General features: G+C 45.3%; 1 protein-coding gene across 1 annotated transcript in view; it reads left to right on the forward strand.

Annotated features, from left to right (window-relative positions):
* Positions 1-13,367: 13,367 nt before the first annotated feature.
* Positions 13,368-22,095, forward strand: part of MYO1H (myosin IH) — a 28,361-nt gene continuing 19,633 nt past the window's right edge. The window contains exon 1 of the mRNA XM_085075639.1: positions 13,368-13,886. Coding sequence (XP_084931765.1) covers positions 13,875-13,886 — 12 coding nt within the window. The 5' untranslated portion in view covers positions 13,368-13,874. The remainder of the gene's footprint in view (positions 13,887-22,095) is intronic.

A 22,095-nucleotide genomic window follows, 5' to 3' on the forward strand; every position in this document is an offset into this window, starting at 1 on the left:
GCTTCTCCATCCCTGGAAGTGTCCAAGGCCAGGTTGGACAGGGCTTGGAGCAACCTGGTAGAAGAAGCAGAATCATTCATTCTGAGCATTGTATTTCTGCCTCCTCTTTCACCCGCATGGCTCAGCCGCCAGAGAGTGAAGTGTGACAATAATGACATGAATTTGGGGCAGTGTTATCTCCAAGTACAGGAGAGATCAAACATCAGCAGAGATCCAACCCCAGAAAATATTGGCTTGGCCTGTCCAGGTCTTTTCTTGAGACCAGATTTTTCTTCCTATAAGCCCATCATCGAAACTGGGACCAATCTTCCTTGTCAGGAAAGTGGCCTTTGGGTAGAGACAGTTTGAAGTCAGTGGTGACACCAGGGCTCTGCATAGCAAAGCTGAAATGTGGAAATACTCCCCAAATCCTTGTGCAATGGAAACCCAGAAGATCCATGACAAATGTATTTCCTTGTGCTTGACAGTTTACCAGAGTATGGAGGAGATCAAATGTGAAGACAGAGATCTTTTTCTCTGCTCTTAATGAGAATCTGTTCACTCTGATGAGCATCAAATCTCTCTCTGTTAATTGCTGTCGATAGAAGTGGAGATTAATCAATACTTCTATAATCAATGCCTTTATCAGGCACCTCTGGAGAACTGAAATAAGAGGAAAAGTCACAGCACTGCCAGAGCCTAAGGCATGGAGTTTGCACAGTTGCAAGTGTTCCCTTAATTACAGGCTGTACTAATTAACGTTGGGCTGCAACTTATTAAAAGGTCATCTCAGAGGCGTTGTAATTGTAACTTAAAAACCACTTTAAAAAAACCACTCCTGCCGCTGAATATTTGCAGGAGGGGTGAGGATGAAACCCAACGTTCCTTTCAGATTTCCTTGGAGCCTTTTCAAGCCATTGTGCTGAGCTTTTCCCCTGGCTGGTTTCCCTGCAGGAACACATTCCAGGCACGGGTTGGTTTCCCCGTTCAGGTGATTTGCCAAACCTTGGAAGGGCAGGATTGCACCAGGTGAGGAGCAAAGGGTGACTCCTGCCCTGTTTGCTCACTGGGGGAGCTTAACCTGCAACAGGCAGGGATCAAGGGCTTAGTTCTCCAAACACCTGCAGGAGCAGGAGCAAGTTCCAACAAGGAAAATTCTGGTTGATTGGTGCAAAGAGCGTTTTCACAATGAGGGAAGCCCAACCCTGCAAAGGGGCACGGGGAGAGGTGAGTTCCTGCCTTTGGAAGTGCTGGAATTGGACAGGACAGAGCTCTGATAAATTCATGGAATCACAGAATTCTATGGGTTGGAAGGGACCTTAAAACTCATCTTGGCTCAGCCCTTTCCATAGCCCAGGGAGCTCCAGTTCCATCAGGTCAGCTCCAAGCTGGAGTTGCAGGAGAACTGCAGGATGATTGATGGTTGGACTTTGAAAAATTGGTTTTTCCCCTTGTTTTTGGTGTTTTCTCAGCAGTTCCTGTTAGGCTGGAGAAATGATCCATGGGAATGGTGTGGAAATGAATATTGGTGTGTGTTGTTTCCTGGTATCCATCAGCTGTGCTCCACTATGTGATTTAAAACAAAAGAACACAAGATATGGACAATTTCTGGTTTCATTTGTAGTCTTAGCTCAGTTAAGGAATAGTTCACACTCATCTGTCACAACTGAAGTTATTTTGACAGTGGATATTAGCAGAGAAATGTGTATTAGGCATTTCTATTGGTCCAATTTCTGTCTGATTTATTTGGTGGCATGAAGAAATCACACATAGCCTTTAATACAACATTGTTCAGCAATTAACTTCTTCCTTTCTCGGGAATAACTGCTTTGTAGCAAACAAATAATGCAATGCAACAATAGAGGTGAAATAGGGATTTGGTTTTCAAAGGCATTCACTTGTTGTGTGTGAATTTTTCCTAAAATATCTTTAATTTCCATAGATTTTTTTTTTTTTTTTGAACGGTAGGAACTTCTTTTGGATGAGAAACTGAATTAATTTTGCCACCAGCTGAGGTCATCATAAAACAAGTTTGGTTTATTTTCCACACTCTCCAGTGTGCTTTAGGAGACAAGTAGGGAAAAAGAAAAAAAAAAAAGAGTTGAGAAACTCTCAAAAGCAGAGATTTATGAGAATTCCATGAAGATTTTGGTGATGTCTGTGTGCTCAGGCTGGAAAATCAAAATATTTCCCCCACCTCAGGCAGTTTAGTCTGAGACCTGTGGTTTGTGTGGTGAACCCAGAATGGCTGAAAAACAGATTAATGTTCATCCATCATTGTTTTTTGTGAAAGGACATCGGTGTGTCCTGACCCTGGATCTTCCTACTCCTCACTTGGCTTTTTTTCTGATTATGGTTTTCATCCCTCTCCTCCTGAGTGTCTAAAACACGTGGAGAAAATAGGATGTGAAATCAGCTCAGTGTCCTCCTTGTGCCTCTAAAAGCATTTAGTGCTTCTAAGAGAAAAATAATTTCCTTGCACACTTCAATCCAGCTTTGTTTTGTGTGAAAAATTGGAATCTTGAGCTCCTCCTTTATTTACTCAATGCCTTCACAATTTATCCCTCCAGCACAAGTGAAATATTCTATTTCCAGTTTAACTACAACTCCACCACTTGGATTCTCAGTCCCTGATGGAGATGGGAATTTTGTCACACCTTTCCAGAGCCCAGATTTGGGGTTGTATCCTCACCCCCAGAATTAAAAACCAGCTATTTCCATCCCCCCCAGGCTCTTTTCCCAGGATGTGTGCATTCACAGGGGAATGAAAACGTGCAAATGGATTCTGTCCAAGCCATTGGAAAACACAGGAAACTCCACAACCTCCCTCCTTTCATCCCCCTTGCGAAAGCGCCGACCGTTTGTTTTATTTCGGGATACTGTATCCTAACAAATTATCCTGAAAAATCATTTGGTGTGAAATTGCAGATTAATCCCACCGGGCTGGGGGGTTCAGCCCTCGTCTGGCCACTCGGGAGCACACAGATGGTGGCTGGGAGTGTGACAAAAGGCACAATCCCTGATTACATGCATGGATGTAACGGACAGAAAGCTTTTCCTCATGGCCAAGGTGAGGAAAGCACCAGAGGTCCTAGAGCCTGGCTCCTGCAAAAGCTGCTGGGGAGAAGTTTTGCTGTGCCTCAAAAACAAAGGGAAACCTGCTCTGCCTCCTGTTAAAATCCCATTTTCACTTCCTTAAGTTCACTTCCTTTTCTTACTCTTTTTTTTCCCCTCGTTGTTGTTTTATTTTTTGGTATCTTTAGGTGACAAACACCAACAAATTAGGATTCCTTTCAGGGTCTGGCAGCTTCTTGTTCCCAAAATCAATTCTCTCTATTCCACAGGGAAAAGGTTGTCCTGCTTGTGAAGTGCTGGAAGTCTGGCCTGGAAGGATTTAATCTTTATCCTTGTGAAATGATGCTGCTGCCCTGCACAGCCCTGCAATTCCAACTGCCAGCTGGGCTGCTCGCTGGTTTTAATGTGAAATTGTTCTTCCTTAGGAACAAAATCCATCATGCTGAGTGCTGCTGGTGGGAATTCAGGTGGGTGAGTACAATGCTCCATCCCTGGAAGTGTCCAAGGCCAGGTTGGATGGGGTTTGGAACAACCTGGGAGAGTGGAAAAGTGTCCTATCCATGGCAGGGATGGAACAATAAATACTTCTGAAATTATCTTTTTTCTTTTTTTTTTTTTCAAAACCAAAGGGAAATCAATATGCCGTTGGCTGATGGATGTAATTTGTAATTTAGTTTGTCATTGGAAAATACAACTTCGGCCCCAGAGCACACAAAATTGTCACTTCTGATCTCTTTATTGCTCTTTTGTAGCCTGTGGTTTATTTACAGCTGAAGAAGCGTGCAGAGAATCCTGTGCAGCTCTCACCTGTTCCTTCATCATAGTAATGAGCTTTTCCTTAATTAATATTAATATTGTTTCAGCAAATCCCCATGGGTTGTGTTGTGCAGATAATGGCAATCAGTGCTTTACCTGTAGCTGTGCTCATATGAAGTTTTTCCTCTTTGTAGACGAAAAGGAGAGAAGAAAACACTACTTAATATCCTTACTCAAGTAGGACATTCTTCAAGGTTTGTGGAGAAGAGTGTTAATAATAAACACAATTTTTTTTGGTTTCTATTTCTGCAATATTTCATGTGTATCACAGACACATCTCAAATTAAAAAACAGAACCCACAGGATGTCAGAGCAACATCAAAATGTGTAAAGCCCAAATTCACTGTGATAAATCTTTTCAGTGTGGTGAAGCTTTTCAGAAGGGAGAGAAGGTTTGATTTCCATTTTCTTCCTGGTTTGTGTAAACCTCTGGTGAATACATAACTGGTTATACCCATATATATACATATACCTATATATATGTGTATCATCCCTCATCTATCATCCCTACTTTCCTGCCAGGTGTTCCAGAGTGTTGGATGTTTTCTGGAATTCTTATTTCTGAGGATTTGTGTAACTCTAACTATTCCCATGTGGAATCATCCATCAGAATCCAGCAGTGACCATTCCTTTGGACCCACTGAGAGCATCCAAATGAGCAAAGAGAAGCCTGTGAGTATTTTTTTTTTTTTGGAAGTTTTTAAGAGTGAAAAGTGAAGATCCTTTCTCTCAATAAGGCCATCACCACCAAATTAACATAACCAAGGAATCTCCAGCTCCATTATGGGAGCTTCTCCTGCTCTGCTCTCACCAATCCCATGATTTAGTGAATATTCTTTCCTCCTTCCATCCCCATCACAAGTCTAATTAAACCATTTCTGCACCTTCCCCCTGGCCCATAACTCTTCATTCCAGTAATTAGAAGACACCCCAGTACAGAACACGCTGCTTCATCAGCTTTTAGGCTACGAGACTTAAAACTAACATTTTCAAAAGCATTTCATGGTTTGAAAGAATGGTCAATTAACCTTCAGTTTCCTGGGGGGAACCCTGCAAAGAACTGTCAACAGTTCAGTTTAGAGAGATTTGTCCAGTGACCTACAAGGCCACGAAGTTCACCAATGCATGGAAGGGTGTCATCATGGATTTGTTCCCTGGGTTACTGTCACAAGAGAATAAACTGATTTTTCTGCTACAGTAACAAGTGACCAAGGGGCGACTGGACGACCCCGGTGCTTCCATGAGTTCCTGGGCAAAACCAGGGCCACTCAGCAGGGAAAAAAACCCCCCTGGTATCTCCAGGATGAATTATGTGTCTCTTTCCCTTCCTCCCATAAGGTTCTTTTTTAATCAGAGGAGCCCAGGGGGGGAGATTCCCTGGCAGCCTGCTGGGTTTCTTTGTATTTGGAATTCTCTGCAAACGGCAGCGTAAGAGAAACGTCTGGTTATTGTGGGGGTGACAGTCTTCAGATTTAAGTGGTGGCAACATCTCACTCTTTAGGGCAAATTAAGGGCTTTCTGTGGAGCAGGAGGAATGGATTCTGGGATGCACCTGCTGGAGGAACCTGTTCTGAGAGAGATCCCACCATGAAGTGGGTTTTATTGTGAGTTTCCAAAGGAAATGAGAGTTTGCTCCTGGTTATTGAAGGTAAAACAATCTTTGGCTTCAGGAGGAGGGAGGCAGAATTGGCCATAAATAAAATTATGTTCTATGCAGGATTCTCTCTGTGCAGATTCCACTCTACACGTGGAAATTCAAATCTTTGGCTTTGATTTTACTTCAGTGCTCTGTAAACACAGGGTTTATAGGGTTTATAAACACAGGTTTTTGCCAGTCCAGAAGCTGCATGGAGAAGTTGATTTTATTTTCTTCTACTCATCATCAAAACCTTTTCCTCGGCCAACCTGGCAAATCCCTGCATGAAATCTGATTTTCCTGGCTTTTGTCATTTTGCCACACCCGTGGCAAACTTAAAATTTTCGGATATGAAATGATCAGGAGGGTTTTCTTAAGGACACATATCCTTAGAGAATCCTGGGGTGGATTGGGTTGGAAGGATCTTGAAGCTCATCCAGTGCCACCCCTGCCATGGATGGGACATTTTCCACTCTCCAGGTTGCTCCAAGCCCTGTCCAACCTGGCCTTGGACACTTCCAGAGATGGGACATTGTACTCACCCACCTGAATTCCCACCAGGAGCACTCAGCTGTGAATCCTAGGAGCAGCTTGTGTACTGAGTGAAAATATGGGAATTCTCCAAATCCCAAGGAGCTGGATATCCTTCAGAGGAAACTCAGACATCTTTATAGTGATTTTTAAAAACTAGATCGTATCTAAGGGTGGTAGTTGGAACTTATTCCCTATTTTTCTGAGTTTTACACAGGTGGAGTTGTGGTTCAGTCTCCAAGGTTTTTCCTGCTTGTGGTGATTCCATTGGGGTAAGTCAGGAAGGTTTTGATGCAGACCTGGGGTGAGTGTCTGTCAGAGCCTTCAAACCTGATAAAACCCTGGAGGAAAGGAGTAACACTGGATAACACCCTCGAGAAAAGGAATAACACTGGATAAAATCCTGGAGAAAAGGAATAACACTGGATAATACTCTGGAGAAATGGAATAACACTGGATAAAACCCTGGAGGAAAGGAATGACACTGGATAAAATCCTGCAGGAAGGGAATAACACTGGATAAAACCCCAGAGGAAGGGAATAACACTGGATAAAACTCTGGAAGAAAGGAATAACACTGGATAAAACCCTAGAGGAAAGGAATAGCACTGGATAAAACCCCTGAGAAGGGAATAACACTGGATAACACCCTGGAGAAATGGAATAACACTGATCTGTGCATCTCCACTAACCCTTTGCTCTATTTTAGCACAGACACCTTTGGCATTCTGCATCCTCTCATGAGCTTCTTGACGAGCAAGAAGGGAAATACAAGGAGAAATAACAACCCTCCTTAGAAATCTCCCTATTTTCCCAGGACAGCTGGGGAGCAGCTCAGACCCTGACGCGTTCTCTCCCTCCTCAGAAGCCCCAGAAGCAGAGATTTAAATTCAAAGCATGACTTTGCAAAGGCTGGGCTGCAAAGGGGGAGGGGAGGAGGGATGAGGAGCTGCTGGCGTGATGCACGAGCAGCGTTGGGCACGGAGAGAGATATCATTAGATTTAAAAAAAAAGTGTCTTCCCACCCAAACAAAAGGGTGGGAATGGGCAGGATTGCCCAACAGGAGCTGCAGGATGGCAGCTGGGACAGGGTGCTGCTCCTCCAGTGCCTCCATCCATTCCTGATGCACAGGGGATGTCACACAGGGGATGTCACACATGGAATGTCACACAGGGGATGTCACACATGGGATGTCACACAGGGGATGTCACACAGGGGATGTCACACAGGGAATGTCACACAGGGAATGTCCCACCCAGGCTCTGCATCTCCCTCCCCACTCAGCATTAATTACTCATGCCAAATGACAGCCACTGTCTGGTGACCAAAAGTTGTCACAAGCACAACATTGGTTGCACTTTCTGAGTCAGTCTGGCTGCTCTGGCATGTTCTTGAAGGGAAAAGTTGGCCAATTTTTCCAGTTTTTATTCATCACACAGAACACCTCGCTTGGTTTCTTATTCTATTCTAACTCCAACACCTTGGTTCCTGACTACATTCAGATAATCATTCCTGGGTTGATTTTTTTTAAAAAATAAATAAAAGCTCAGCGATTTTGCTGCATTTTTTGCCACTCAGGAGAATATTCATCCTGCTAAACTCCTTGGAATATGAAGTTGGGCCCTTCTTTTTCCAGTTTCCCTTCGGCCCTGTCAAACAGGTTTAACCTTTATTTTATTCTATATTTTTCTTTCAGAACTGGCAGTTTAATGCTCAGATGAATTTCGATATATGGCTATGTAACAGGAAAAAAAAAAAAAGAATCTGTTGGGGTTATTCATGTGCTTTTGGATTTGATTTACTTCCTACTTCCTTATTTAATAACCAGGTTCCTTAAGACTCCTTAAGCTTGACTGACCCGTGTTTTGTTGGAGGGTCTATCCCACTGACCCCTGCCAAGACCCCTGCCCCAGTTCGTCCATCAGACAAAAATGAATCTATTCCAGGAGCTATCACTTCCCATTATCTCTAATTAAGCCTGACAGTTGGAGACAGGCCTCATTATTTTTAATTGGGCCCTATAGTTCTAGAGTTAAATTAAACACAATTTAATGCAGATAGCTCATCCACATGGCTGTGGCAGAGTCAAATTGTATTTTTAAGTTTAATGGAACGATGGGGTTTGTTTCCAGGCTTCGCTTTTTTTTTTTTGCAGAGGGTTGTTGCTTTGAGCTCTGGGTTGTGTAAAACCTGCCTGGGGTGGGAGGACAGGGCTGTTAATTAGAACCTGACCTGGCCCTGCACCTGTTGGACCTTTTCTCTACATTTTTATACCAAAAAAAAATCCAAATGTGGGCCCAGGGTGGTGATGAATCACTCTTTAATCAGCCCAGACTGCCTGTGAGTGCTTCAGGTAGTTTTAAACAGATTTGCAGGGATGTCATGCAAACAGAGAAACTGCCAGAAGTTTCCCCCAAAATTCCTGTGGGGAGTTTTATTCAGAATTTAAAAGTGAATATGCCTCTATAAACCTCAATGTGGGCATTTTTACTGCTCCTTTTAGAGCTTTTCTCTGCCACAAAGGAATATTTTTATCACTGTCAGGTAGTGCTTTTCTGTGAAGACACCTCTGAGTAAAGAAGGAATTGAGCCACCCTGTTGCTGTAAATATTATAAATGTTTGTTTCTGGGATTTTCTTTGGGAAGGAACATTCCAGTCCGTGCCAAGGAAGGAGTTGTCTCACTCTTCTCACAGCCACAGAGGATTTGGAAAAATCAGTTTGGTAAATCATTCCTTGTGCTCTTTCTTTGAGTCAACTGTGGGCTGCAAGACCAAATCGTTTTTTATTGAATTTTGAATTTTTCCAGAGTTCTCAAAGCAGTTAATCCATCATTAAACTCTTTGGATTACTCACGGAACCAAAATTCCTAATTACAGAAGGCTTTGATTAAATGTTGGATTTTCCTTTGCAAAGGTGAAGTTAAACACTCATTTCAAAGGACATCTCCTTTAATATATTTGTATTTTCTGTACTTTCCAGCTTTGCTTGAAGGTCAAATAAATAAACTACAGCACTTCTCCCATGAGATGTAACAAATCCAAGATGAGGATCCACAAGTTTGGAACAGTGGGATCTCTACTCTTCTTAAGAGTTCAGGCAGCTTATTATCAGTTCAGTAATTAATGCAAGTGTGTTTAATTAACAGACACTTAATCATGGAAATTCTGTGACATCAGGCCTGGAGGCTGGGATTGTCCTGGAGAAAAGGAGCAAGGATTACCCAATGTTTGGACAATCCCTGCTCCTTCCTACCTGCTCTCCTTGCTGACAGCCACCTTCCCAGCCCAAGGTGTGTCTCATTTCTCCTGCTGCCTCTGGAGCAGCAGATTATTCTTTTCTGGATTATTCTAAATTATTCTTTTCTGGATTATTCTGGACTATTCTTTTCTGCAGCAGGTCATTCCTGCAGCCTGGAGGAGCTCCTGGATGAGCCCTTTGCTGCCTTGGATTTCCAGCTTTTCTCTGCTGGACACAGAGGTCATCACTGCTGGTGGGAGAGCAAAAATATCTACACAAATAGTGGGTGGTTTTTTGGGGTTTTTTTTCAGCCCAACCACTCACTTGAAGGTTGGTGTGATGGGATCTCTGGGATGATTTTCCATCCCCACATTCAGCTTGGAAATGCTACTCCAGCCAGTATCACCAGCATGAACTTCCCAGCTTTTCCACTCATTGGGTGTTTTTGTTGGATTTATCCTGGCTGGCAGAATTCCTCCTCCTTCCCTGGCCCTGCAGGAGGTCCCTGCTGTGACAGCCCAAAATCCCAAGAGATACAAGAGCTCTGGCATGTGCTGTTGTCCTTTTGATTGAACTTGGAGAGAAAAGCCCTTTGTCCAGCCTGTGGCCAGTGAGCAGCACACTCCCAAAATTATGGCGCAGATTTAGTGACCTGGGTGAGGAGTGAGACTGAAAGGGATTTATTACAGCTTTCCATGCTTCTGTATATCAGTATTTGGGGTTTATTGCAGATTTCCATGTTTCTAAATATCAGTATTTGGGGTTTATTGCAGATTTCCATGTTTCTAAATATCAGTATTTGGGGTTTATTACAGCTTTCCATGCTTCTGTATATCAGTATTTGGGGTTTATTGCAGATTTCCATGTTTCTGAATATCAGTATTTGGGGTTTATTGCAGATTTCCATGTTTCTGTATATCAGTATTTGGGGTTTATTGCAGCTTTCCATGTTTCTAAATATCAGTATTTGGGGTTTATTGCAGATTTCCATGCTGCTGTGTGTCAAAATTTGGGATTTTTAATGGGTTTTGCATGTTAGTATTTGGGTGCTGCAGGGCAATTCAGGCTGGAATATTCCTTGCAGCCACACAAGGGAGAGGAAGGATTTCCAGCCACGTTGTGGTTGTGGAGATGAAATTTTGGGGATGTATTTTTGGGGGAAGGTTGAGGTGAGGGAGGCTGGAGTGGTTTGTGTTGGGTTTTATACCTGTGCTTGTTCTGCAGAGCATTTTTAGGGAAAATTCACACCAGAGCTGAAGGGTTTCTGTGTCCTCACTTCTATTGCTGGCAGAAGAACAGAGATCACAAAAATATTACTCCCGTGTTTGATGTAGTAATTAACTTCTCTAAAGGGCACAGCACTGTCAGGATGTTTTCCTGTTAGGAAGAAACTTTAAATCCTTGTCCTAAGAAATTAATTCCAATTTCAGGTGCAAACAGGAGGATTTGTTGATTTTAAGAGAAGTTCAGATTTCCCTGATTCCTCGTTTGCCTTGTGAATATGAACTTTTAAGGGGATGCATTCATGATCCAATGTGCAGCACCACCTTGGTGTTTCATTAAACTCATGGATTCTCATGGCTGAGCTGGATTAATCCCAAAATCTCAAAATCACTGAGGGTGGAAAAGGATCTCCCAGACCATCAAGTCCAACCTATGGCCAATCCCCACCTCGGCTGGGCTACAAGTGCAATGTAAAAATCTCAAATTCCAGTTTTACATCAACAGAATTGCCTTGTGTGTGATTGTTCTGCTCCAGAGGTGCAGCTGGGTTTGGAGAGTTTGGAGAGGCTCATGGTTTTCCTGTATTTTTACCAGGATCAAATCATCTCCTGTTCCCTCTGGGTTGTTTTGGGGTGGGTTTGGTTTTTTTTCGGGTTTTTTTTGGTTTTTTTTTTGTGTCTGCTTTGTTTTTGTTTCCTCTCAACCAGCTTGAGAAAGAATGTGGGTTATAAACAAAAGATGTCGAGGATTTAATTTAGCCAGACAAAAAATACTCCTTTCAAATGTTAAAACAGGCTGACAGAGAGGTCTGGGGGCTGGTTTGAAAGGACAGGACTTTGTTCCCAGTGCTGTTCCCAGCAGTGATGGGAGACACTTGGATCCTGAGCTGATGGATCTGCCCTGGGCTGCCTCCTGAAGCTCCTGCCCTGCTAACCTGCTTTATTCTTTAATTAATAGGTAATTATTCTTTAATTTATGTTACATTATTCACTGGCCAGCTTGCAGTTACCTGGAGAACAGCTTAAAAAATGAAAATAAAATTATTTGGGAATTTTTAACAGCAGTAGAGCAGTGCTATGTATTAATTAGGATGTTTGGAATTACTGAGGATGGGGGTGAATAATTGACAATAATTTTAACCCAAGCAAGAATTCCATGAAATATGAACAAGAGGAAGCTGGACACATGGAAAAGGATTTCTCTTTCCCTTTTGACTGCAAACAATCCCTTTGGATTTGGTCACTGAGGACACCTGGCAATGAAATGGGTGTGTGAAAGAGGAGGAAACCAGATATTATGTTACTTAAAAGTCATTCATCATGCCGCGGGAAGGCAGGAATCTGAACTCCTGCAATAAATAATCGCTGAAGGTGATCTCTGCACACAAAGGAGCTGTGACAGGGAGCCACTGCCAGCTGCTGAAATGTCCCTCTGGCAGCAGAGTGGAGTCAATGCCAGGGAGGACACAGGGAAATGATTTTCTGGGAGCCATCCCATGAGCTGTCTGTAGAAATGAACACCCTGCTCCCTGGTTTTGCTGGAGGAAAGAAGATTCTGGGTTCAGTTTGCAGGATTCTGGGTTCAAGTCTCAAGGCTGAGCTGCAAGGAGTGCTTGAAGAGCTCCATGTGTCCTTCAGAGCACCCTGGCTCCAGCTAGGAAATTGTCATTTGGCATTTGTCAGCAAAGAACAGAATTTCTGTCTCTCTTTTAATTCCATGCTTGGTTTTTCCGTGTTTTTTTTTCCTGGAAGGAGTGGTCAGGGATTGGAAGGAGCTGCCCAGGGAGGTTTGGAGTTTCCATCCCTGGAGGTGTCCAAGGAAGGACTGGAGGTGGCACTCAGTGCAGGTGACAAAGTGGGGATTGACCACAGGTTGGACCCAATCATGGAAGTCTTTCCCAACCCAAATTATTCGACAATTCCTACTCTGTGCACAGCAATCCCCCAGCATTCCCCAAGGAATTCCCTTTCCATTGGTGGCATGGAAAGATCTGTTCTGTATTTTATTTTAGCTGGTGTCAGCTTCCAGTTGTAATTGTGTGAGAGAGAGCAGAGCTGTTCTGGTGGACAAGGAATGTCCATGGCACATCCAACAGTCCGGCCTAGCTCACTGAAAATATCCTCCTTATCCTCTTGTAACTCCCAGTGACACCCTCAGATACATCCAGGAATAAATTAATTATTCAGTATTCATTATCCTCAGTATTTCTGCCCCAAAGTCAATAATACACATTTATATGCTTTTCATCTCTGTTTTACACCACCTCATATTATATTCATTTCTCTGTTTTCCTCTCCCTTTCCTGGAAGGTGCCCAGGATCCAAACTGAGTGGCTCAGCAGTGTTGACCTGCATTTCCCAGCTCATCCCTGGGATTTTTACCCTGCGAAGTTTTGGTGCTGCTCAGTCCTGTCAGTGTCCCCTGCCCTCTGTTCTGACTCCAAACACCCACAGCAACGTGTCCCCACCCTTCAGGGGACGAATGGGATGGATCCTGGAGGAATTTAGTGAACATTTTCTCCCTTGAAGCAGCTGTAGGAATGGCTTGGGGTGTAGTTTTTCAGCAGCTGCTGCTGAGTGAGGCTGGCGAGGTGCAGGTGGAATGGCCTCTGCCCAGATCTGGTTACACCACGTCAGGACCCCGGGGAGGAAAAACCAGAATTCAATATGTGCAGGTGAGAGTGGAGCTCTCACCCTCCACAATGCTGTTTTATTCCAATTTCTTCAGGGTAGTTCTGTACCCACCCTGGGTCCTGTCCCAGCGAGGTGGAGAGATCCCAAAGGCTGCAGGGAAGCTGCTGAAATGGACTTGGTGGGTTGGAATCACATGAAAGATTCATGTGGAGTCTTAGCACCTGCTGCTCCTCTGTGGGATATCTGCACCGTTAATTTTTAAGCACGTCTTAGCCTGGGGAAGGGAGATCCTATAACCAAGGGAATATACATTATTAACCTTTAAGCTCCCAGCTCCAGGCAGTTCCTGCAGGTTCTGAGGGAGCAGCTGAACACCCACCAGCTGCTCTGTGGTGGCATCAAACCGGGATGGCTCCAGCTCAACCCACCCCAAAAATGCTCCCCCTAATTTGGGTGGTTTGTAATTAACACAAACCCCTCACACCCCGACTCACCAAACATCCCAGGTGCAACCTAATCTCCAAGAAGATCCAGTTTCTAGTTCTTATCTTGGAAAAGTGGCCACTAAGTGGATGCAAGTGCCATAGGCCCAAGTCCCTGGTCCCAGTGAATTATTTAAGGTGCTCAATTCGGGTGAGGACATCGTCCCTGCCCGGCTGCCCAGAGGCACGAGGGACCTCACCCAGGTTCAAAGCCCCTGGTGAATGGTTTCCCTGGAATAATTGGTAACAGCAGCCAGGATGGACAGCCAGGTAACTTGAATTGTGGTGGCTGGAGTGGGAGATGCATTAACAGGTTTATTCCGTGGGGCATTTCCTGCAGGGGGCTGGAGCTGGAGGATTTTTAAGGTCATTTCCAACTCAGTCACTCTGAGATTTTAAAGTTTTTGTTATCTGCATTAGGATGTATTTGAGTGGTGCATTTCCATAGGTTAAGTGATGGGATAATGATCTGAAAATTATATTTTTATAAAGCACACAGCTGATGGAATTCAGTCACAAATATCAGGGCTCATTATCCAAACTTCCCGGTGCAGAAATATATATTGAGTTTATCCTGGACAATGTGGGGCAAGAGTGATTTTTCTCCTCTATTCCTGTGTGTTCCTAAATTCTCCCTTCCCCTTTCCTTCTCTGCTGGCTAATGGCATTTTGGGACTTCAGCACAGAAATATCTTGGAAGCTGGGACTGGGATGACATCTCAACTGCATGGTAATGAAGTCTTGACAGAGGAGATGACAGATGGAACTCCAGGATCAATCCAGCTCCTTTTTTTTTCTTTTCCTTTCCCAACAAGATACTAAAATGGGAAAGTTTTTATAACAAATTATAATTAAGGTGCAGGTTTCTCAGTGTCTGCTGATGACTTTAGGAAAACTTCCAGGGAAAATTCTGCAGTACTGTACCACTAATACTGGAGGTTTAGAAAAATCAGTTTTATTTTTCTAAACGCTCCTGAGGTTCTGGAGCTGGGCTCTTTGGACAGAGGTGTATCTTGGTGTGGTGCTCCAGAATCTCCATCAAATCCCATCACTAAAGCCTGGGGATGGCTTTTGCAGGACAGACATCCAGGTGGTCCAGTTTCCTTCTTGCTGTGTCCATAAATGTGATTTTGGGGCTGTTTCCCTCTGGTTCTCAGCTCTGTCTTGAAGGCTTGGAAACACCCTGGAGGTGTGCTCACGTTGAAATACTTGAATTTATTGTGGCTTAATGCTCCTCTCCCTGTGACTTATGGACTGTCATATTCCAGGACCATCCTTCTCTTTCCTAGAAATTGAATAAATTTCTCTGTCCAGAGCTGCCTCCTGAGGAACTGGATGAGGGTGAAATTCCTGTGGTCTCCTTGGCAAAAGCACAAAATAACTTGGTCAATCCTTGCTTTATTTATTGAGCATCAGTGTGTTGAGAGCTCAGAGGCTCCCTTGGCATCTCCTGTCCTCCTCTTTGAGTGGAAAACAGTGGAAAAAAGCGCTGGGGATGGACACAGAGCCCACATCACCCCAGGAAAGTCAGCTCTGCTGCAGTGCTGGGAGCTCAGAGAGTGCTGGAAAAGCTTCCCAGGGAGGTGCTCCATGGGGAAACCGAGCTGGAGAGAGGCAGCAGGGAGGCTCTGCAGCTGGGGGGAAGGCAGGAGTGACTCTGGGACACTGGGAGAGGAGCTGCAGCCAAGCTGGTCAGCTGGGAGCAAAGCTGGAGCTGCACTCCCTAGCCCAGATGGCAGAGCTGGATGCAGAGGAAAAGGTGGAGGAAGGAAATCATTCCCAGAGAGAAGGTGGCAGAGGCAGAGTGTGACAGGCTGGGGCAGAGAGAGAAATGCAGTGACCGAAGGCGAGGGAGGATTTAATTTTTAATTAGCCACAATTAATTCCTTCCACGGCTGAAGCCTGGAGAGAACACGGAGGGAAAGGAGGTAATGGTGGGTTTGCTGTGATGGATCCCATCAGGGAGGGAGGCAAAGGGGTGTCTCAGAAATCCTGAGGGCTGCTGGGGTGTCTGGCTGTGGGACAATCCTGGGAAAACCCTGGAGTTCTCCTTCTTGAAGGGATTTTTACTCTCCCTGGGGTGCTGCTCTGTGCATGGTCTGCCTGAGCCACAGGTGGTGGATCCTCCTGTTTGAGGACCCAAAATCCAGCAGGAGAATGGTCCATCCACTGTGATAAGGACCTTGCCACTGAGGCTTTGAGCTAGTAGAGCAATGAGGGAATTTCTTTTTAATAATGGTTGCAGGAGGCTCAAAAATGATGATTCCTCCTCAGGATTTAGAGGAGCCTTTTCCCCCCCTCAGCTGGGACTCCCTGTCTGACTATTTACTGTATTGATGACACGAGGCAGAATTCCAGGATGAGCACATTCATTACTGGGATAATTACTGGGATAATTGTTCTGCTGCGGAGCCAGGACAGGCTGCAGGATCTGCCTTCTCCTTTCTCCCCACTTCCCTGCTTTTCTCCAGCTCCTCCCACCCAAAACTGCAGCCCTGGCACTGCTGTGCCCTCAACCCTGACAGAGCAGAGCCAGTGTCCTAAATCACAGTGAGCTTTGGGTGACCTTGGCTGGAGCTGCTCAATCACACCTTGTGCCGCAGCCTCTGCAGGTCTCTGCTGTGCAGATGTTGTGACAACAGCCCCTGACTTTTGGGGGGCTCTTGTGGAGTGATGGAAACTGGTTTTTTCTGTGGGAACTGGAGTTGTGATCTGGGTTTGGATTGGGATTTGTTGTCCCAGGTGTCATTTGTCTCGTCTGCTCTCAGTTGTGCTGCTGACTCACAAAGCTGCTGCTCCTTTCTGCTTCCTGCTGCCCAGAGGGTTTGGTCCTTGGGGGATGTTGAAACACTCCCATGGGAGGTGTGATGCCAATCCTTGCTTTATCAGTTTCCTTCTTGCTGTGTCCATAAATGTGATTTTGGAGCTGTTTCTCTCTGGTTCTCAGTTCTGTCTTGGAAACACCCTGGAGGTGTGCTCACCTTGAAATACATTAATTTATTGTGGTTTGATGCTCCTCTCCCTGTAACTTATGGACCGTCACATTCCAGGACCATCCTTCTCTTTCCTAGAAATTGAATAAATCTGCCCTGCCATATTTCCACAATTTTTACATCTGGATTTTAGTTTTCCAGCTGGAAATCCTGCACTCTGTCAGCTAGGGAATGCTCTGGAGCAGATGAAGGTTTGCTATGGAGTTTATTAGTAATTGATGTTTCCTAATAAGCCATCCTGTTCTGCAATTAATTAAGGAGCTGCAGTATATCTAAGCATGAAGAAAACTCGGGCATTTATATCTAAAACCCAACAACTGAGAGAGTGGGCAGTTCAGTGTCTGTGCTCTGGCCTGATAGGATTTGAGCTGGATTTTACAGATTTCCCAAGGGAGGTGGAACTGCTGCTGCTTTCCTCACCCATCCAGCGTGTCTGGGGTGCACAGAGTTTTGGGCAACAGAGTTTTGTGAAACAAGCTGAGACTGCAAAAGGATCCTTCCTATGAGTTAAAAACCCTATAAAGAAGTGTTTTATGCCCTAAGTCAGGTGCAGAACCTGATTTAGAGCTGTAACCTGGGAGTGCTGGTGCAAATTGGGAATTCTGGGGTGGGAAATGTCTGCCTAACCTGGGTGCATCTAAGCATGAAGAAAACTCTGGCACTTAAACCTAAAACCCAATGACTGAGAGTGTGAGCAGATCAGTGTCTGTGCTCTGACAGGATCTGAGCTGGATTTTACATGGTCCTAAATTTCCCAGGGGAGGTGGAACTGCTGCTGCTTTCCTCACTCATCCAGTGTTTCTAGGATGCACAGAGTTTTGGGCAATATCTGTGTGTGTGAAACAAGCTGAGACTGCGAAAGGATCCTTCCCATGAGTTAAAATTGCTATAAAGAAGTGTTTTATGCTCTAAGTCAGGTGCACAACCTGATTTAGAACTGTAACCTGGGATCACTGGTGCGAATTGGGAATTCTGGGGTGGGAAGTGTCTGCCTAACCTGGGTAAATCTAAGCATGAAGAAAACTCTGGCACTTATATCTAAAACTCAGCAACTGAGAGAGTGAGCAGTTCAGTGTCTGTGCTCTGGCCTGACAGGATTTGAGTTGGATTTTACATGATCCTAAATTTCCCAAGGGAGGTGGATTTGCTGCTGCTTTCCTCACCCATCCAGCATGTCTGGGGTGTACAGAGTTTTGGACAACAGAGTTTTGTGAAACAACCTGAGGCAGCACAGGGGTCCTTCCTATGAGTTAGAAACCCTATAAAGAAGTGTTTTATGCCCTAAGTTAGGTGCAGAACCTGATTTGGAGCTGAAACCTGGGAGTGCTGGTGCGAATTAGGAATTCTGGGGTGGCAAGCATCTGCCTAACCTGGGCTGGGCTCTCTGGCACCCACCCAAAACCCAAACCGCTCACATCAACCCGACAGGGCATTGTTTTATCCAACCTGACAGGGTGAACGGAGCTCTTTTGGGCCGAGATTCCCTACCTGCCTCCTTGTGCCCAAGCGGGATTTCCCGGGGGGCAGGTGGGCAGCTCAGCCCGCAGGTCTCGGCGCTGCCGGCGCGGCCGCCGAGGGAAGGGGGGAGAACCTCCCGTGGGCACAAGAAAGAGTTGCTAAGAACAAATCTCTATTGTTCCCCGTCATCTTGAAATGAGTGTCAAAGTAGGCAGGGGGGCTTTGACCGTTAACCGCACAATTTAGCCGGCCCCTTGTGTCCGGCAGCCCCCTCCGCCTTGGAGCTCCTGGGATGAGAAAAGGCGGCCTCAGCCCCTTCTAAATGGGCCAACTCTTCTCCTTTGTGCGCAGACTGCCCAGTGTGAAATCCGCGGCGACGTTAAATGTTTTCTAATGAATAATTACTGAAAGGAAATGGAGGAATATATGTGTCATGGATTGTAGCGCGTTAAAAAAATGTTTTTTTTTTTTCCCTCTCCCGGGCACAAAAAATGTTGTCCTTCAGCAGCGCCGCGATTGTTTCGGGGAGCCTTTTGTGGGGGTTTGGGTTCTCAATGGATTATCTGTGAGCGCTCGCTTTTCCAATGGGAATCAAAAGGGTCCTTTGGCAAACTAATGTTTTTCAAAATGGCAGCCATGAAGCCCATTTAGTATTTAAAGTTTGGGGGTTTTAAAGAAATGTTTGAACTCGGGAGATTTTCTCACTTTTTTTTTTCCTTTTCTTTTGATTTATGAAAGTGAAGTGGTTCACCTCGACCTCTCCTCTATTGAGAAAGACAGACAGTCACCCTTTAACAAGTCTATAGCAGACCATGCCCTGGAGACAGACAAGAGGCCTTAAGAACTCTTGGCGTTTCCCTGGGCTGTTGATTAACCTTAAAACCCTCTTATTCTGTATTCTTTTGAAAAGAAATTAGGTTACAATGTGTAAATTTTTCCACAGTATAATTGTATTTATGAATTCTCCTGCCTGGAGGAGCGTGTACAGTAGTGCCAAACAGCCCAAGTGCCTCTCTGCACACCCCAAATATCCTTTTTTCCTTGGCTGCTGCATTCCCAAACATGGTCCATGTCCAGCATTCCAGCTCTGTCAGAAATCTGAAAGAGGTTTCCAGAGATCTGTGAAAAGTCTCAGTGAAATATCTGAAAATCATCTTGTTTTGTTGGCTTTGCTGGGATGGGATGAGCATAACTTGGTCCTGTGGTGGAATCTGCTCTGCCTTAATCCCTTTTTTATGGGGTTCTCATTTATCTGCAAACTAAGCCAAGCAGATGAATTCTCAGGAGCCACACCAAGGTTTCTTCATGAGGGGAAAATTCCCATCACCCTGGGCTGGCTGCTCTTCTTGGGTGGGGATGTGTCACCCCAAGTCCTGCTGCCAAGCTGTGACACTCTGGATTTTCCTCGGGGACAATGGGATGAGCCCTGACTGCTCCTGGAGCAGACACGGGGCAGCCCTGCAGTCCTGACCCCGAGGTCACTGCTGGAGGAAGATCCAGCACTGCTGGGAGGTGTCCTTGCTCCCCTGCTGACCCTGCCAAGTGCCTCTGGCTGAACATCTTCCTTTTCCACTCCTCCTGAGGGCTGAGGGTGGAGCAGAGCCCGAGGGGTTCCTTGTTGTGATCCCTGCAGCCCAGGGCTCTTAATGAGCGAATTCCTGGAGCACACGAGGGGAGCAGGATGGGTCAGGGAGCTGCTGCCTCTTGGGGTAAATGAGTATTTCCAAAACAGAGCTCCCACGTTCTTCAGGGAGTGTGTGTTAGCAGTGCTGCTCTGAGCTCAGCTGTGCTGGGCAAGCCTGACACTCTCTGTTAAACTTCCCATCTATTTTAAATTTCGAGCCTAAATTTTAAATTTTTTATTTAAATTTTTTTTAAATTTTAAATTTTAAATTTTTTGTCTCATGACTCTTTTGAACCAGTTGACTCCACGGATGTTCACTTACTGCACCTTCCCTTTCCTTTTATTTGCTTTTATCTCAGGGGTGTAACTACAGAAAACAGGCAAAAAAAAAAAAAAATTTGGTTTTGCAGAAATTTCCAGGACCCTAGGGAAGGGCTGGAGCTGTGTCAGAAGGGTTTGGACATCAGGATATTAGGATATTTGGATATCAGGAAAAGGTTTTTCCCCCAGAGGATGGTGGGGCACTGAATAGGCTCCCCAGGGAATGGTCACAGCCCCAAGGCTGTTGGAGAGTTTGGGAAGGAGAAGTTTTTGCAGAGATCAGAACACAAATGTGCTCTGGGTGGGAAGAATTAAGTTTCTGTTACCAAAACCTGATTTTCTTGGGAAACAGAGAGGTGTAAACAACCTGGCTGTTTAGCAGGTGTTTTTCCCACTTCTCTGTGAAAATGTGCTTTATTGAGGGTTTTTTATTTTAAATTTTGAATGGATTTGTTCATCACCAGTGACTATTAGCTGAGGAGAAGTCAGAAATGCCTCTGCCTGGCTCACACTCTGAGCCACGAGGGAAGAGATCCAATTCCTGCATGTGGCTGTCAGACCAAGGGATCCTGTGGCACAGGAAGGGCTCTTCCATTCCTGGAGAACCTGATCCTGCCCCGAGTCACCCAGCGAGGTGGGAAACTCCTTAAATACAGAGCTCTTGATCCATGGGAGCATCACCCGGAGGATGGAGAGGTCTCTTGCTGCTGCTCGTGGATCAGTCATTTTCCAAACGGATGGGTTTTATCCTGTTGGAAATTGTTTGGGGAAATGTCTGTTGTTGTTGTCTTTGGCAGCTGGGCAGAGGCAGGAAGAGCTGGCACCAAGTGGGAGTCGGTGTCCAGCAGGAAAGTCATTTTTGAGGGGAGAAAACTGCCTGTTGCGTATGAAAAAAAAAGGAAAATCCACGGAAATTGCGCCTTAAACCGAGTTTTGCAGTGACCTCTAGTGGGAAGGGGCTGAGGAGCCTGGCCAGGAATATTTTGTACCTGGATTTGCCCAAATTACCCACCAGGAAGGTCAGAACCCATCGGTTCATCCCTGGGTGTTTGGGTGAGAGGCAGAACCTCCCCGAGCTGCTATCTGCAGCTCCCTGGGCTCGGTGCTGACAGCTCTTGGATAATTCATTAAAGCAGGAGGATGGAGCATCCCTGCCCGAGGAGGGAGCAGCAAACAGCCTGACACACGATCCAGGGTGTCTGTGAGCCTCAGTTCCAGCCCTGGGAACAATCTGTGGAAGCAGCACGGGCTGGACGAGGAGGTGAGGGGAGGGTGGAGGTGAAGTAGGACTCAGGTGTGACACAAAACCACCTTTGCAGGGAGGTGGAAGGGAAATCCGGCAGCTCCGGGGTGGTTTGGGGGTGTGGAGGATCCTTGAGGAGATTTTCTGCTGTTGTGGGTGGAATTGGTGATCCAATAAAGCTGGGTCTGCTGGGTTGAAGCTTTTGGTGCATTTTCCTGCATGGGTGGGAGCTCTGAGGCTTCCAGGTGAACTTGTGCCCACCTGAGGCTCTCACCTGCATGGTTTGGGCTTTTCCAGTGTTCCCAAAATAGCTGTGACCTCACAGGTGATCCTCCTCCCCCCATACCTTCATCTCATCTGTTCTGTGACATTAAACCAAAGTAGCATCAATTGAAAAATGAAGTTTTGATCCTCCAGTGAAGATAAGTAATCATTTTGCGAAGTTTCTTTATTTCTATATTTTTTTAAAGTCGTTTTCTTGACAGATCTCGCTTCAAACTGGTACAAACTTTGTCAGAGAGATCAGCCTGCTCTGTCTGACCCTTTCTCAGGAGCTGCAGAGCTCGGGGATTTGTGTTGTGATCCCACAGAGCTCCTTGCAGTTTCCCTGTTGACAGACAAATCCCTGTGGGAAAAGCAAAACCCTTCATTGTAGTGAGGGAGAGGTTTTCTGATGGAGCTCGTGTCTTCAGGCGAGAAAGAAACCTCCTGACTCCTGAGTGGTGAGGAAAAGAGAATAATCCTTTAAAAAAGCAGTGTCTTGCTGGGGTCACACACACTGATCAGTCCTGGGGCATCTCTTATTCAGGGAAGCACAAAACTTGGGGTGAACTTCCAGAA

The sequence above is a fragment of the Lichenostomus cassidix genome, chromosome 15 (assembly GCF_008360975.1).
Source record: "Lichenostomus cassidix isolate B80296 chromosome 15, HeHo_3.0, whole genome shotgun sequence".
NCBI lineage: Eukaryota > Metazoa > Chordata > Aves > Passeriformes > Meliphagidae > Lichenostomus > Lichenostomus cassidix.